General features: G+C 40.0%; 1 protein-coding gene across 1 annotated transcript in view; it reads left to right on the forward strand.

The window, feature by feature from the left end:
- SH2D4B (SH2 domain containing 4B) overlaps window positions 1-8,561 on the forward strand; it is a 116,829-nt gene extending 108,268 nt beyond the window's left edge. The window contains exons 7-8 of the mRNA XM_019556328.1: window positions 2,405-2,625; window positions 7,778-8,561. Of these exons, the coding sequence (XP_019411873.1) occupies window positions 2,405-2,625; window positions 7,778-7,870 (314 nt within the window). The 3' untranslated portion in view covers window positions 7,871-8,561. The remainder of the gene's footprint in view (window positions 1-2,404; window positions 2,626-7,777) is intronic.
- Window positions 8,562-15,604: the final 7,043 nt, after the last annotated feature.

Here is a 15,604-nt window from a genome sequence, read left to right on the forward strand (position 1 = left end):
GCTACCTCCACTGCACCACTGCCAAATTCCCAAGCCCCACAGGCTAGATGACAGGGCCTCATATATGGGATGTGGCAGGTGTGTGTAGGGCTGGGGCTGGGGTGGCAGGCCCAATCTGGAATGCACAAGGTTGGGGTGGTGGGCCTGATCTGGAACGTGGGGCTGGGCTTGGGGCTGGGGCCAAGCTAGGGTAGTGGGTCTGCTCTGTTGCATGTGTGCTCAATCTGGTTTGCACCAGATCCATGGATTGACTCCACACGACTCATTTGGTTGGTGGGGCAAAAAGGAGGGGTAACACCAAATTTACACTTCTCCAAGGAGCCACAAAGTATCTGTGGTATTCTGCAATGACATAAAAATATTTCCATGAGACTGCATGAAGTGCAACCTTGGTGACACTCTTTCTAATACATTTTACTGTATGGCTCTCTAATCATCATACATTGTTCCCTTTTTCAACTGACACCTGATGGTTTGAGAATATTTGGAAAATTGTTCCAAGTGGGCATCATTGTTCCCAGAGAAGAGAGTTGAGATATCCATATGCATTAGATGTTAATACTTTACTTTGTCACATGGTTTTCTTCAGGATTGTTTAATTCAGCATCTTTTTTTTTTTTTGAAGCAAGTTCATTTGGCAGGTAGTTCCTCAGGACAAACTTGAGCCAGATTCCCAAAGTGGAAGGCAAAGGGAATAGTTCAGCTATGTGACCAGTCCTAATCTCACCATTTGTCCACATACAGAAGTGCCATCTCATGAGCCAACGAGTATCACTTCTGGGCTTCTGATTGAGATTATAAGGGTCCTTTGTTTTCTAAAGAAAGTGAGTATTTCTCCAAACTGAGTGGAACAAAATACGTCATAAAAACTCTCTAGAGATGTAAAATGTGCAAGTTACCAAACATCTTTGGACATTTATCTCCACTTTATTTCAGTCTTCTTGGTGGATTTGAAATCTCACAAGGGAAGTAATCTATCATGCAACTAAGCATGGTGCTGGAAATATTGCACCTCCTGGGACAATCTTTCACTCTCCTGCTCTAGTAAAGGAGCAGTTTAGTGTCAGTAGGTGATACATTTGTATCTCACAACTGAACTCATTTTTGGGTAACAAATTTGGCACAAAGCTTCCTTCTATGCTTTGGAGAATTTTTTCATTATGTCTTCAGAGATAACAGTAATCAGAGGGGTTCATCAAACTGGGATCTTAATCTAAAAGCAGAGAAAAGTGAAGGGATACTGATCTTCAATTCCCTTCTACCTCAATAGGAATGTTCCCAAGAAGCGACCGCAAGTAAGTGTTCTCCTCTCAACTCTTCCACTCATTTGCTATATAACCCCTGGCAATTCATTTAACTTCACTGTACTTCAATGTTAGGAACAAACTTTGCATTTATCCCAGGACAAGTTGTACCTATCTTTGTCCTAGAACAAAAAAGTGCCAGGATTGGCATGTCTACACATCACCCTTCCAATCAGGGTATAGTGAGCAGCTAAATTCTTTGCCACTTTTCTGCCATGAATTCAATGCTGCAATCCCAGGACAGCTGTTCAGACACACTTTGTGATATCCCAGGACAAACCAGTAGGACTTCTTATCTCATAAACTTTTTTAGAATTTGTCCCAGGACAATGGATACCTGAATGATTGCACTTCACAGTGTTTTTTTCCTGGGATAAATGAGATGTCTGATTGTAGCCCAATTTACCCTTCTATAATAGCACACATAGAACTTCTGGCACTGATTTTGTGCATCTTAATAACTATAAAACAACTTTGGGATGATCAGATCAAAGGTATATTTTTTGTTGCTAAATTAGATCATTATTGAAAATAATAGCTGAGTATCCATAAATCATTCATTTATCCATCAGTTTTATTTGTGCAGCCATACTAGAAAAGTGAGGACGGGTAAAATGTGACAAATAACATAAGATGAAAATAGTAATAAGTAACCAAATTATTAACAACTGAAGCTTACAGTATTCTATCAAAACTCTTTCATAGCTTTTCTTCAAAGATGGGTAATAATTACTGACTCCTATAAACAGTAATCTCTTAACACAACATCCCTCTATCCGTATTTCAGCATTTGAGAGGCTTTATTCATTATAGCTTCATTTGTAGTCTTCGGCATAGATCTGTTTTATTTTATTTTTTTAAGGATCTGTCTATATCATCACTATGGTAAATATGAGACCATCGCAAAGAAATATACCCACCCACTTATTCCCCCGACAAACTTCATGCACAATAATGTTGTGCACTCAAAAATAAACTAGTAACAGAAATGTGTACCACTGTTCTTGAGAATGAGATTGTGTCAGCATCTATGGCATGTTTGGAAAACTAAAATTTTCCAAGGCCTATCATCCACTATATATATTTTTTCTTCTTGTCAGGTATTATTAGCCGCCAGGAGGCTGAAGAGTTGCTAATGAACAAGTCTGAAGGAGCATTCCTGGTACGAGTCAGTGAGAAAATCTGGGGCTACGCCTTGTCTTATCGCCAACAGAGTGGATTCAAGCACTTTCTGGTGGATGCTTCAGGGGATTTCTACAGCTTCCTGGGGGTAGATCCCAATCGGCATGCAACACTCACAGATCTTATTGATTTTCACAAGGTATCACTCGCTATGTAAAGATCAATCCATGAGCTGTGTAGACTAATAATTTAAAGGGGAAACATGTACTTTGGAATCAAACTGAAAAACAGAAAAAACAGTAAAAAGAGAAATCTACATGTACCATAATACGTGTCATCATAATGTCCATTTTTATGCATACATCTTTACACTTTTAGAGTTTGTTCCACTAGTGAAGTGAATCAGAGGGATTTTTTTCTTCAAAATCTTCAGTATATATTTATATCCCTTTCTAACCTGATTCTTATGCTTTGCTGGACAAAAAAGGTGCACTAATAGGCACTTGCAGAGCTAATGCTTGCTGAGCTTCTTTGGTCTGAAAAGTTGGACTGCAGATACTAAAGGAAAGAGCTTTTATAGTATTTCAGCATGTTAGATTTTGTTCCCAAAGATATCAAGTGCAGAAGCAGACCCAAATGGGAATGAATAAGGCTGTAAAATAAGAAATAGTCCTGGTTCAATTTTAAATATGAACTAATGGTCTTTCTTATTTTATCCTAAACCTCATTTGTAAAATAGTTTGTCATGAAAACTCTAGGCAGACATGAAGTAGCTTGCCTGAATGCTGTGCTTTCTGTTTTTCAGCCTGTAACCAAAAGGCAGCTCCATTACAGTCAGGACCCATATTATTCTCCTGTTTGTCTCTCCCTATGTCACCTCAATCAGTTATAATCCTGCTTTAATCTTTACTTCTCATCCATACTGTTTTTTCTCTTCCATCTGTAACCTCCTTTACATTCCTCTTCCTATATTTTTTTCATCTTTGCTTCATAGTTTTTCTATTGATATTTTTCTCCATCTTTTCTACAAATATGACCTTAATGCTTTTCTTTGATACAACATATTTCAGTATCCCTTGTCCTTCCTCTAAGCCTTTCCTGAGATGCAAGTATTGTGCTACATGCTGAGCACATCTACATGTTCCCCTATCGTGCTGTTGTAACTGCATTGTAATTTAGTACTTCCTGGAGGAAGTACTATATGATAGCGCAGTAACAGCTGTTACTGCACCATGCCGGTGGAGGAATTATTTTTAGCCACTACGTTGCCATAGCAACATGCTATTGCTAGGGAGTGCATCACTATGGCGACATAGCTGCAGCATTATGGTTTTTGCCTACTGCCACTATGTTGCTGTAGCACGTTGCTGTGGCTACGTAGCATTTGCGTAGATGTACCCACAAATATACACTTATACAATTACACGCTATTCATTTTCCTAGTAAATCTTATGTTTTAATTATACTTTATTTATATATTGAATAACCAGAGAGAAATGTTGTTACCTTGTGTTTGCATAAATCTGAAACATTTGTACCTAGCTCACTAGGTTTGCCTTTATTTCACGTTGAGGAGAATTTTGGCCTGTGTGTTGTAATTGCCACTATACAGAACATGACAGTCTCTGCCTGAAGGAATTTATATTCCGAGTAAGAGAGAGAGAGACGTCAGAGTGTAACACTATGCATAAGAACATTTGAATGCATAGTGAATAGCTGTGTAAACAATGTCTTGTTATGTTTTGGTTTTTGGTGGCCAAAAATACATATGTGGCTTATTTCTGCTGTATATGTTTCATTTGTCTCATAACATTTTGTTTTATTTATCTCTGTACTGTTATACTGGCTCCCTTTTTACCTGAACATAATGCAAACATTTTGTTCAACATTTCAAAGCAAAAATATTATTTCAAAATGGATGAGGATTGAAATGTGTCAAAAGAAAGAATTTGAATTTTCTGATTTTTTTCTTAATTTTTTTGGTTAAACCTACACACCAGATTTGAACTGAATCTGTGAATAATTTTGACTCCCAGAAACTGTATTTTTAAAAATAAATTTACCGATTTCCCCAGAATTATACCTAGGGACAGGTACAGACTTTACAAAGAAACTGTATAATTGACCAAAACCCAATCTAAATCCATAACAGTACAGAAACGCAGTGCATATAGACTAGTTTCAAAATGGCAGAACACAGTCTAAGATAGACCTGGATGGATGCAGAATGAGACTTAAGCAATTTAGGTTAGATCAGTTTATCAAACTTCTGTCCCAGATCCCCTAGCAACTCAAGTTAGACCAGAGTCGCCTGGTATCCCAGGCTGCTTTGCAAGACCCCACTAACTTTCCCTCACACAGTAGTGTCTTACCTGCACTCGTCTGCTCCAGCTGAACAGGTTCTCACAGAGCCAGCTGCTGGCAGGTGGTGGGGCTAGGGGCAGTGGGGGGAGGGGAGGAAGGGGATTGGGTCCACCTGGCCCTGGTCCCAGTCCAAGCCAGTCCAGGTGGGGAGGCCCATGAGGCAGGGGCTCCCTGGCCCAGCTGGGAAGTGTGGCTCCTTTCTCCAGCTCCACCCTCCTGGCTGGTTGTCAGCAGCAGTGGGGGAGGAAGGTGGGGAGCAGAGGCCCCTGCCATGTTGATCTGGCTCCTGGAGACCTGAGCCAGCACAATGGGGGTGGAGCTGAAGAAGAAGGGAGCTCTTCTTCCCCCTTCCCCCCACTGCCACTGATAGCTGGGCACAGCTGGGTGGCCAGACCTAGGGTTGCATTGCCCAGCTGGGCCAGGCTATGGAAAGGAGGAAGCACTCTCCACACAGTACCCCCCACCCAGCTGTGCTGGCTCAAGTCTTGGGGGCTGGGTCCACACAGCAGGGTCTTCTGCTCCCCCGTCTGCCCCTGCTGCTGCTGCTGCTGCTGCTTGACAGCTGGCTACTGGCAGGGGGGCATGGCTGTAGAGAGGAGCTGTGCTGGCAAGCTGAGCCAGGCAGTGGGGGGGAAAGCCCCTTTCAGGTGGGCTCCCTCAGCTGTGCTAGCTCAGGTCTTCTGGGGCTAGGGAAGAAGCCTCCATTTCCCCCTGCCCCTTGCCACCACTGACAGCTGGCCAATGGTTGGGGGGGAGGGACTGGAGAGAGGGGCTATGGTGGCCCATCATGGGTGACCGGCAGCTAGGCTGGGCTTGGCAGCCCCATCCACCAAAGCCTGAATGTCTGTTCTGTTCACTCCTGACCTAACCTAGGGCACTTAGACTAAAGCATGAAACTTAGACTGCTTCCACCTTTTTGACTATCTGTACTTAGCCTAGATGTAATTGATACAGATTCCTAGTTCCCTTAGGGAAGTGGTAGAAAGAGGGACTTAAAACTACATTAAGGAAGCAAAAAAAAATTCAAAAAAGATAGAAAAATCTTGAACCAAGATACATAAAATCATTATCCACTGGTACAAGATAAGTGTGGAAAGGTAGCAGAATGCGGCCTTTGTTGGGGGTAGACATTGGGTAGAAGTTGAACATAAACACTTGAATTTTATTTTATAACATGAGAAAGTCTCCATCCAGACTACCTTTTTCAAACTCAGTACATCTCCTTGTAATGTCTCCTATGGCTCCTGAGCAGCACCTAGATTGGTGTACTGGAGAGAGAGAGACCAAGGGTTAGGCCCTGTCAGGAGGAGAAGAGCTTAAAGGAGTCACACAGCAAGCACTTACAGAGTCCAGGTAGACATTGTGGGAGATCTCAGCACTAGCTGCAGCAGTTTTGTTTCCATACAGCAGCCAAGTCTGACAGAAAATGCCTGTAATATTCCTTGTTTCCTCCTTGCTCTTCATAGGCAGTAGCTACCTTAGAAAACCTATCCACCTACAAAGAGCACTGCGGCACCTGTCAGAAGCAAAATGTCTTTCAGTAACATTTATAAGAAAAAATATTTCTGCTCCCCCCCTGCCCCTGGATGATAAACTCAATAGTTCTAGCTATGACAATCTTCTTAGAGAAGTTGCTTTTCCTCTAGGGTAACCACACAATTCTCTTTTAATTACCTTGCTTAATAGCCATACACAAGGCTGGCCAATTTGCTGGTAAGAGTCAGTTCAGTATTCTGTCCCTTGCCTGTCTCTTACATGGTTGTTTCTGAAGCTTTTCTGTCTGCCCTTTCCTCTGAAGTGTGTTGTCAAGCATTCCACAGCCTTTTAATAGTCAGCTACCCAATGCAAGATGCTGTGAAGGCAGTGCAGTGGAAATTAACAGAATCTCTTCCAGATCCTGCCCTAGTTCTGTCTTAGCTGAAACTCCTTCAGGGAGTCTCCTGCTCTTTTGTCATGGTTAAGATAAACTGTAGGTGGATTCTGTTTATATTCAGAGCTTGAAGTTTACTGTAATTGCTAAGACTAGAACAAGTACTATAAGAATTCAGAGCCAGCCAAAGAAACTAAAGAGAAAATGGCACTAATAAGAGTTGTTTCTATTTCCGTATTCTATTTTGGTCTTGATTTGCAGACATTAGCTAATGATTATTAAACATGTGTGTAAGGGGGAGAAGGGTACATGTGGGTGGAGGGGATATTTAGACCATGGCAGGAAATTATTAAGCTCTGCATCCACAAAAATCCATACGATACCAGCCAGTCTAGTCTTCATATGTACTTTTAGACACAGCAGCATTTGTTTTTGTATCAATATATAGTGTCATTTTATTGACTGCTTTTAAGCAACTTGAACTACTAGACACTTGCTTCTACTTTCTTGTAATTTCCAAAGAGGTTTTCATACGATAAGGAAGGTTCCATATTTATTTATATCCCAACACAGTGACCATAGATCAAGGTGAGGATTTGGAATGGACTTTTAAGGAATCAGCCACTCAAATTCCTATTACATTTCAATAGGAATTAGGTCTCTTGCAAATATCAGGCCCAAAATTTGGATCTAATTTGGGATGAGATGCACACTGTGTTTATATCATCCTCACTTTGGACTAACTTTGACCTATCTCTGGCAAGTTCTTTTTCCCTGACTGTATGGAAGAGAAAGTACCAGCCCTATCCAAATAGAGATGAAAAAGAACTGGTCTTGCCTAGCCAACTCCAGAAGCTGGATGGAAAAGAAGATGTTGCTAGGATCTCAGTGAATATTTTATCAGATACCCTTTTATGTTTCTACTAGGTTTGCAAATAATAATCTTATAACATAGACCCTGGGCTACAGCAATCTTTTTCTTTTCCCACCCAGACGATAGGTCCTTATTACAATTGAATGGGTGGGGGGGTCTTTTTTCAGTTAAGCATTCATTCCTGTCTGAGATCAAGGGAAGTCTTGAATGCATTTTAAACAACACCTTTTTGTGTCTTTTCAGGAAGAAATCATCACATCATCAGGTGGGGAACTACTGCTGGAACCATGTGGACAGAGGAGGAACCAACCAGACTATAGTCCCCTATTTGAATGACTGCTTTCAGGACTTCAGTGAATACCTTATGCATAGTTAAAATAGCAAGACACAAGCTGATAAATAGTATGCTAATGATCAAATTTTCAGTCACACAAACTGCACCATTAAACAGTCCGAGAGATTACTATTTAATCTGATTTGTAGAAATAATTTATATCGCTAATATTTTAATTATGGATGAATACTGGTGGACTACAGTATCCCTGGATATGTTTTAAGAGTGGTGATCAACTAGCATTGACAGTTAAGGTTACATTTTGATTGTTCACTTCTATCCAGGTTTTAAAATACAGTGTGACAAACAAGGACAACTATTGTATATATTCATCAAGCATTATATGAAAGAGTGTAGAATAGTCCTGCTGCGCCCCCCCCCTCCCCCTTAAAGTCAGGTTTGCCAGTTTCCAGTGACAGTGTTACCAGTCAATCTTCTGACGAGGAAGGACAAAAAGACTTTAGAAACCTTCTTTAATTTGCTATCTTTTGTTGTTTAGGTTAAGCTGAAAATTTGCCATATTTCTTTGGAATTCATCCTCATAAAGTGAAGCTCATTCCTGTGCAGTCTAAACAAGGTCATTTGTATCACTGAATACTTTGTGGTAGGTCTGCACAAATGGCCTGACCCTTCAGAGAATCATAAACTCATAGAAGAGTATGGCTAGAAGGGACCTCTTGAAGTTATTTAGTTTAACCCCCTGCCTGAAACAGGATCCTCCCTATCCAAACCATCCCAAGAAATCATTGTTTAACCCAGTAGTAAAACTATACAATGGCAAAGCATGGGACTGTAATCTGCCACAGGTAAAGCAGGGTGACAATAGTGGCCAATGTTCTGATGCTTCAGGGTTTGTTAAAATACTCATGACAGTTAGCATGCCCAAGATTGGGGACTGAAAAGCAACACTGGGTATGTCCTGGGAGCTAGAGCCAAACATCAGCCACATTTTATTTTTTCAGCGTTTGGCATGTGCAGAGCAGGAGTGAGTAGGTGAAAAGTAATTTCATGGTGGCGATGGGTGTTCTGTAGCAGTGTCTAAGGTACTATGGACATGCCATGTGTGGTCCAAGCAACTGGAAAGAATTATATCCATCCTAAAGGAAGGGGAAATTATTGTGCACTAGCTGATCATTTTTTAAAATAGGCTCAAAAGGTATGTGCATACATTACATTTAGATTGACCTAACTAGGGTTAGGTTGATCTAAGTGTGATCTTTTTAGATGTTCAGGGAAGTTAAATTAGGCAAAAAATGCCTGGCCTGATCTATCTTAGTTCATCTGAGGAGGTGCACTAAGTTAGACCGGGAACAACATAGCCCAAACTAGTGAACATTGCACATGTTTGGAGCACAGCCTTTGGGCTGGGAAAGCCCAGCTGCTTTCTCCAGCCCTAAGCTTGTGCTCCTTAATTCCCTGCACCTTCAGCTATATTTAGTTCCCCAAGTCGACCTTCCCACAGACAATCTTTACCCCCCCACCCACAACAGACCCACCATTCCCCCTGTGGACCCTCTAGCCCCTGGGCCTTCCCCAATTTATTTACATCAGATTCCTGGTATGGCTCCCAGATGGGTGAACATGTGCACAAGTGGGACCTGATCTATGATGAACATCTGTATGTACCCAAAAGGGAGTACATACTCTGGTGAGTACACTGTTTTTCTCTGTATATATATTTTGAGATTTAAGGCAATGAGTTAATGAAGCATGGCATGCTAATTTGGCTAAAATATGAACTCAGCCATTTTATCATCCAAAATGCAAACCAGTCCAACATGTTTCCTGCTTTCAATGATGACCAAACCAGTGCATGAGTTTCCAAGCTTTACTTTGCTATAGTTCAATATGCTTTCTTGTCTGTCCTGCGAGGTGGGGAGAAGGTGTTAGACTGATTCATGGTTCACGTTCTTTTATATATAAGGTAAACACATACAATTCAAAATCTTGTATAATATACCTTAAAGCTTTGTCATGCATCTTTATACTAAACAACATAAAACATTAAAATAAACATTTATAAAAATGAGTAACAGAGTAGGTGCTTAGGGTATGCCTATGCTGTAAATGGGAAGGTAGTATAGAAATTAACAACCTAGCTCTGCCTGAGCTAGCTCAGGCACAAGAACCAATTTACCTGTAGAAGCACAAGCTCATCAGACATTAATTTACCCCACAGCAGCCAGGGTTCTATCTTCCCCATCTTCCCTGCTGATAAATCTGTAGATGTCCAATTTGTCCCATAGAATCATATAAAAATGGGGCTGAAAGGGACCTCAGGATGATACTTATTCCTACCCCTGGCTTAAGGATGGAACTTCCGTGTTTCAACCATGCCAATCAAGTATTTATCCAACCTGCTCTTAAGAACTTCCAAGGAAGAAGATTCCATAAATTTTCTAGGAAATTTATTTGACTGTTTAACCACTGTTACAAATCAGAAATTCTTTTGAATATCTACCCTAAATTTTCCTTGTTGCAATTCAAAACCATTAGGTTTTGTTCTGCCCCCTACCCCCCATCCCAAGAGAGTATGGTTAATCACCATCCTCTTTATAAATACCCATCAAGTATTTGAAGACTTTTATCAAAGCCACACCTCTCCACCCCCACCCCCACCCCCACCCCCACCCGAACCTTCCCTTCTACAGAGTGAATACTCCAAGTTCTTCCTACCTTTTCTCATAAGCCATGTTTCCTAAAATTCTAAATAATTTTTGTTGCTTTCCACTGGAATCCTATTTTTTCACATCTTTCTGTAATGGAAATTTCCGAAATTGGAACTATCATTCCAGGTGCTCATTCCAGACCTCATTAGTGCTGAAGAGTGGAAGAATCATTTCCTGTAATTTGCAAGCAATAGTCCTGTTAATACAACCCAATATAATATTGGATGTTTTTCAACAAAAGCTCTTATTCAGTGGTCCACTATAACCCACAGGTCCTTTTCTGCAGTACTGCAACCTAGCTAGTCTTCTTCCACACATGATCATAGGAGGGACACATTTGAAATAGCTATGTACTCTTGGGCTGGAATCGTGGTGAAACTTTTAAGTGGTCAGTTTCTCCATCTTTCTTAGATACACAAAATGCATTTTGGAAAACGAGGGACTTTGTCCATAGGTTCAGCTCCTGCCTCATCTCATCTGCCTGTCCCTTAAAATTCTCCCAGGAATTGCTATACTCCACGCTTAACTGTGCCCTAGAACTGGTATCTTGTGCATTGTATTTGTCTGAATTAGACTGTAAACTGTTCAGGGTAAGGGACCCTGTGTTGCACATATTTGTAAAGCACCATATTCACCAGAACGGCTATATAAATAAATTCACATAATAATGATAAAAGTTTTTGTGTTATTTCCACTCTTAGTAATTGTTGACATCAGAAAATTAAGATACATACTGCGGTACCATACAGAGTATTTTTTATTATTTTAACATTCATTTACTATGAGATTGAACCCATCTGTGATTGTGATCAGTGAGAGGAAAACTTTAATTAGCTTTCCACAGTGAGACATTTAGCTGGACAGTTTATGTGTGATTTACATGGGTCATTGGCTCAAGCAGTTTTAAATAGTTATTGTAACACCTTATAAAAATGGTTGGCTAGCAAGTTAGGATTCAGACTAAATTGGCAACACAGTGTTCTCCTTACTAGTTAGAACAGCTAGGCTAGGCTCATGGTACTGTACTCTTTCGCCATTTATTAGTCTCAGGTGCTATCTCGCCTTTCTAATCAGGTCCATCTGAAGTGAATCTTTGTCTATCACCAGGAAACCAATTCACCTTCCTTAAGGGAGGTCAATGATTCTTTAACATGGACCTTTACCTGCCTGAGGATCTTTTAGAAACTTTTTGCTGTGCACAGGACATCAGACATGTTTGGGTTTATGTAGCAGCTGAGTAAGTGTTTTGAGATCTTAAACTGGTTTTCAACCTTTTTTTTCATCTAGGTAGCTAAACTGACTGTTAGCTACCAAATTTCTATTGTGAATATATCCTGCAGCCCTTCTGAACTTGAATTCACTATTCTGCAAATAGTATTACATATGCTGAATATAAGGCGCATCATTTTCCAATTCTTTTGAGGTTTAATATATCTTTAGTATTCATTCCCTGTACAATTGTGGGCATGTCTCTATATGTAGAATTGAAGAGTTTGTTCTATATATGGAATTCACATTCATAAGAGGTTGACAGTAATGCAATTATTTCTAAGTGATGTATTTTGTACTCCCTGTTCACATATTTGTACATAGGACAAGAATACTTGGTTCATTGAATCTTTAGCTTACCTGTCCTGTTGTGCCCTAATTAACATGTGGGAGACAACAGCATTTTTTTCCATGAATAATACATTTCCTCCTTTTTTGGTCTGCATCCATGCGTGTCTCATTTTCGGTTTTACCTGGCTTTAGAATAAATTCTTGTAAGTTCCCTTGCAAATGAAATTACTGTCTGAAAAACTGCAGTTTCATCTTGAGAGTTTTATTATGCTAATAAATGTCAGAATTCTTAAATAAGGGAATTGCTTTATTCCAGAGCCCCAGAGAAATAATGAAAAACAGCCAGCCAATTCGTAGAGTACCAGCAAACAAAAACTCCACAATATATAACCAGAAAGAGCAGCAATAAAATATAGTGCAACTTAACTGAAAATAAATTTCAGTGGAAACAAAAGGAGATCATAGCAGGCAGAAATTAAGAACAAAAGCTTTTCTTGGTAAAGATGTACAGCTGCTGCGAATACACTGGAGGGTGGTGGGAAAAATACAACTGTGGAGACATTTTCCAAGCTAACAAATACTTCTTTCTGCCTTCCAGAAAACAGACAGATTATGAAAAGGTAACCAGTGAGCGGGAGGGATAGAAAGGAAGAACAAATATAGAAAACAAAGGAAATAAAGAGAGAGACAAACGTGTTTATTCCATTGTTTTTAAAACTTTTTACTTAATTTTATGCAGTCCCTAGAGAAAAGACTGAACAATGTTGTCTTCCCCAGTCTCAATGCTTAAACTGTGAGATGAGTCTAAACTACAAAATTCAGAGGGAAGTGGAGAAGTTGCAAAAATAGCCACCAACTACAGACTGCTTTCCAGGTTTGCAGTCAAATTCCAAGGCCTCAAAGCCGACTCCCTTGTACCCCTGCCCCTCAGCCCCACCTTTATGTTCAAAGTTGTTTGGATTTGCTCACTTTTCTTTACAGTCTTTTGTGGTGTTTCAGTTTCCAGATTGCCCAAGTTTATGATATTCCAGCAGTGACCTTCAAATCTTGCTTTGTGATTTATTTTTCCAGTGGAATCTAATGTTGAGTCAGGGGAGGTACATGCTATGGATTTTCATTATGAGGCTTCCTGTCAATATTTCCTGTCAATGGGGCCTCTAGGAATAGACTGAGAGATCTATTCTGGTAAGTCCACTTTTATAGGAAAACAGAATTCAGTAATAATGAAAAGCTTTTCAATTTTTAAATGAATTAGACTTTCTTTTACACCTGTGTCATAGCAATAAAAATATAATATATAGGCTTATAAGTATTTGTGTATACCCTTTACAGAGAAGCTTTAGTGCATTTATTATCATTTTCTTACTAGGACCACCTTTGCATATGGAATTTCTGAGTTTTTCATTATTTGTTCAATGTGGAGACTTTTCCAGTTTAATAGCATAGGTTTCTCCATGGGAAAGTGAAAACTAACCAGCTACAGCAAAATCCTACAAAACTGGGATTTTCAAATCTGCTAAAAAATTTGGATGCTTAATTTTCAGTTAATCTCTGCTACAGTTATTGTATATTGTTTAGTATAAGTATTTGAATCTTATATTTTTTAATTAAAGCAGCACCTAAAAATCATCTCACTGAACTTTCACTGAGCAATGTTTGGTGTCACTGCACTTAGAGAGAGATGTCTTTTGAACATTTGTAATTAAAATGATGAAGATAAACATTACCTTTGTATTTCCTGACTATAACTGAGATCTAAGCTCATTGAGTCAGTATGGGACTCTGTGTCAGTTTCTGTTGACTCTGAAAGAAATTTTTACATCCTGAACCTCTGCTGGCATAAAATTAAGGCAGCTACACAGACTACAGTGAACCTACTCAGATTTTTCAAGTTAAGGATAATCTCCACATATGTTCATAGAAACAAGTCTTCCAAGAGGCATGGAAACACAATGTGCTCTAAACACACAAGCCTGTATGTATAATAATATATAGTGGTGCTTTTTTTATACAAATGTGGTTCAAAATCAAATTCATAAATCCTTTTCTTCATACATTTATAACTCCACAGCTCTAGGGTGAAATGTGGCATCTCATCCTGGGAGCAATTCTCTCCTTTTTTATATGAATAAATCCATTTGCATCACTGGCAAGCTGAAGTCTATTTTTCACAGGTTGCCAGAGATTTACTTTCTTGTTTGTTTTGTTATGTCTCTTTAAGATTACATTTTTCCTCCCCGTGAGGATTGAGTTAACGATTTGATGCACTAATATGCCCTATCAATGTGAAAGGAGGTGTTTTCATATGTTGTGTTTCCTGGACAGACACTTTTTCCTTGGTTATGTACTAGGCTGATTGATAATAATGATGTATAACTGATTTTTGGAGCTAATTTCTTGCCATGCAAGTACTCTATGTAACCTCCACTTCAAATATTTGCTTACTCTTAGTGATTATCCCTGTACCCTGTGTGATTATATTATGGCATGTGGATAATGCATGTGGATAATGCAGATTTTCTACTAGTTTAGCATACGGTTTGTTTGCTTTTTCTTGGAAGTCCTTTAAGTAGTTTTAACTTAAGGTTACATAATTGTATTGCATATTACTAAAACATCAACTCTACACGTTTTTTTTTTCCTGAGGAGAAACAGCTCCATAAAAGATGGGTCATATTATATTCCCTAGATTCATGCCCAAAGAAAACATGTAGCTTTTCCTTATTTTTTTCCTGGTACCAGACGTCTGGACTTATGGAGTGATAACTCTCAATAGCAGCAGTAGCTGGCATGCAGATGTCTTCTGGAACTTACATATCAAGTTAACATAGCCAATATAGCTCCAAATCTCTCCAGGGAGGCAACCTGTTTCAGGTGCCACAAATTGCACACAGTGCATGTGCACCCTTTTGCCATGCTGCTAATTTGCAGTGCAGCAGTTTTTTTGACACTGGCATTATTCATTATTAGTGAATCTTGTTTTCTTATAAAAGTGGACTTACCAGAATAGAGCGTGCATTCAGAGGTGTGCCTGGGGACAAATAGCAGTGGCATAAATATGTGCTGCTGCTGGTTGTTCCATGCAAAACATATGCCTCTCCACATGTGTGCTCATTGGAATGCACCCATGGGGTGTGTCGAGACAAGTGTGTATGTGCCTCTTGCCCCACCTCAAACCCCTTTGAGATGGGTCAAGAGGCACGTGCAGGAATGAAAAAAAGTTACTGCCACTGCAAGTTTGCAGTGTGGGGGGCAAAATTAGACCACTAGTTATCCTGGGGTCTAAAAAAAATGGAGTTAAAAAAGCAGGGCTGGGAGGACCCAGCCTAAGGCAACTGGAGGTTGGGTCATCCACAGAGATGCTCTGACTGCCAGAGTATCTCTGTGCTTGGTCCTTACCTTGGTGCTGAAGCACGCTGCCTGCCAGGAAGTGTGCTTCAGCACCAGGGCTCCAGTGCCTGTAAGTAAGGGGTTGGGGGGGGCTGGAGGAAGGGGGAGGGGACTATG

The sequence above is a fragment of the Crocodylus porosus genome, unplaced genomic scaffold, assembly GCF_001723895.1.
Source record: "Crocodylus porosus isolate Cpor-Errol unplaced genomic scaffold, CroPor_comp1, whole genome shotgun sequence".
Taxonomy (NCBI): Eukaryota; Metazoa; Chordata; order Crocodylia; family Crocodylidae; genus Crocodylus; species Crocodylus porosus.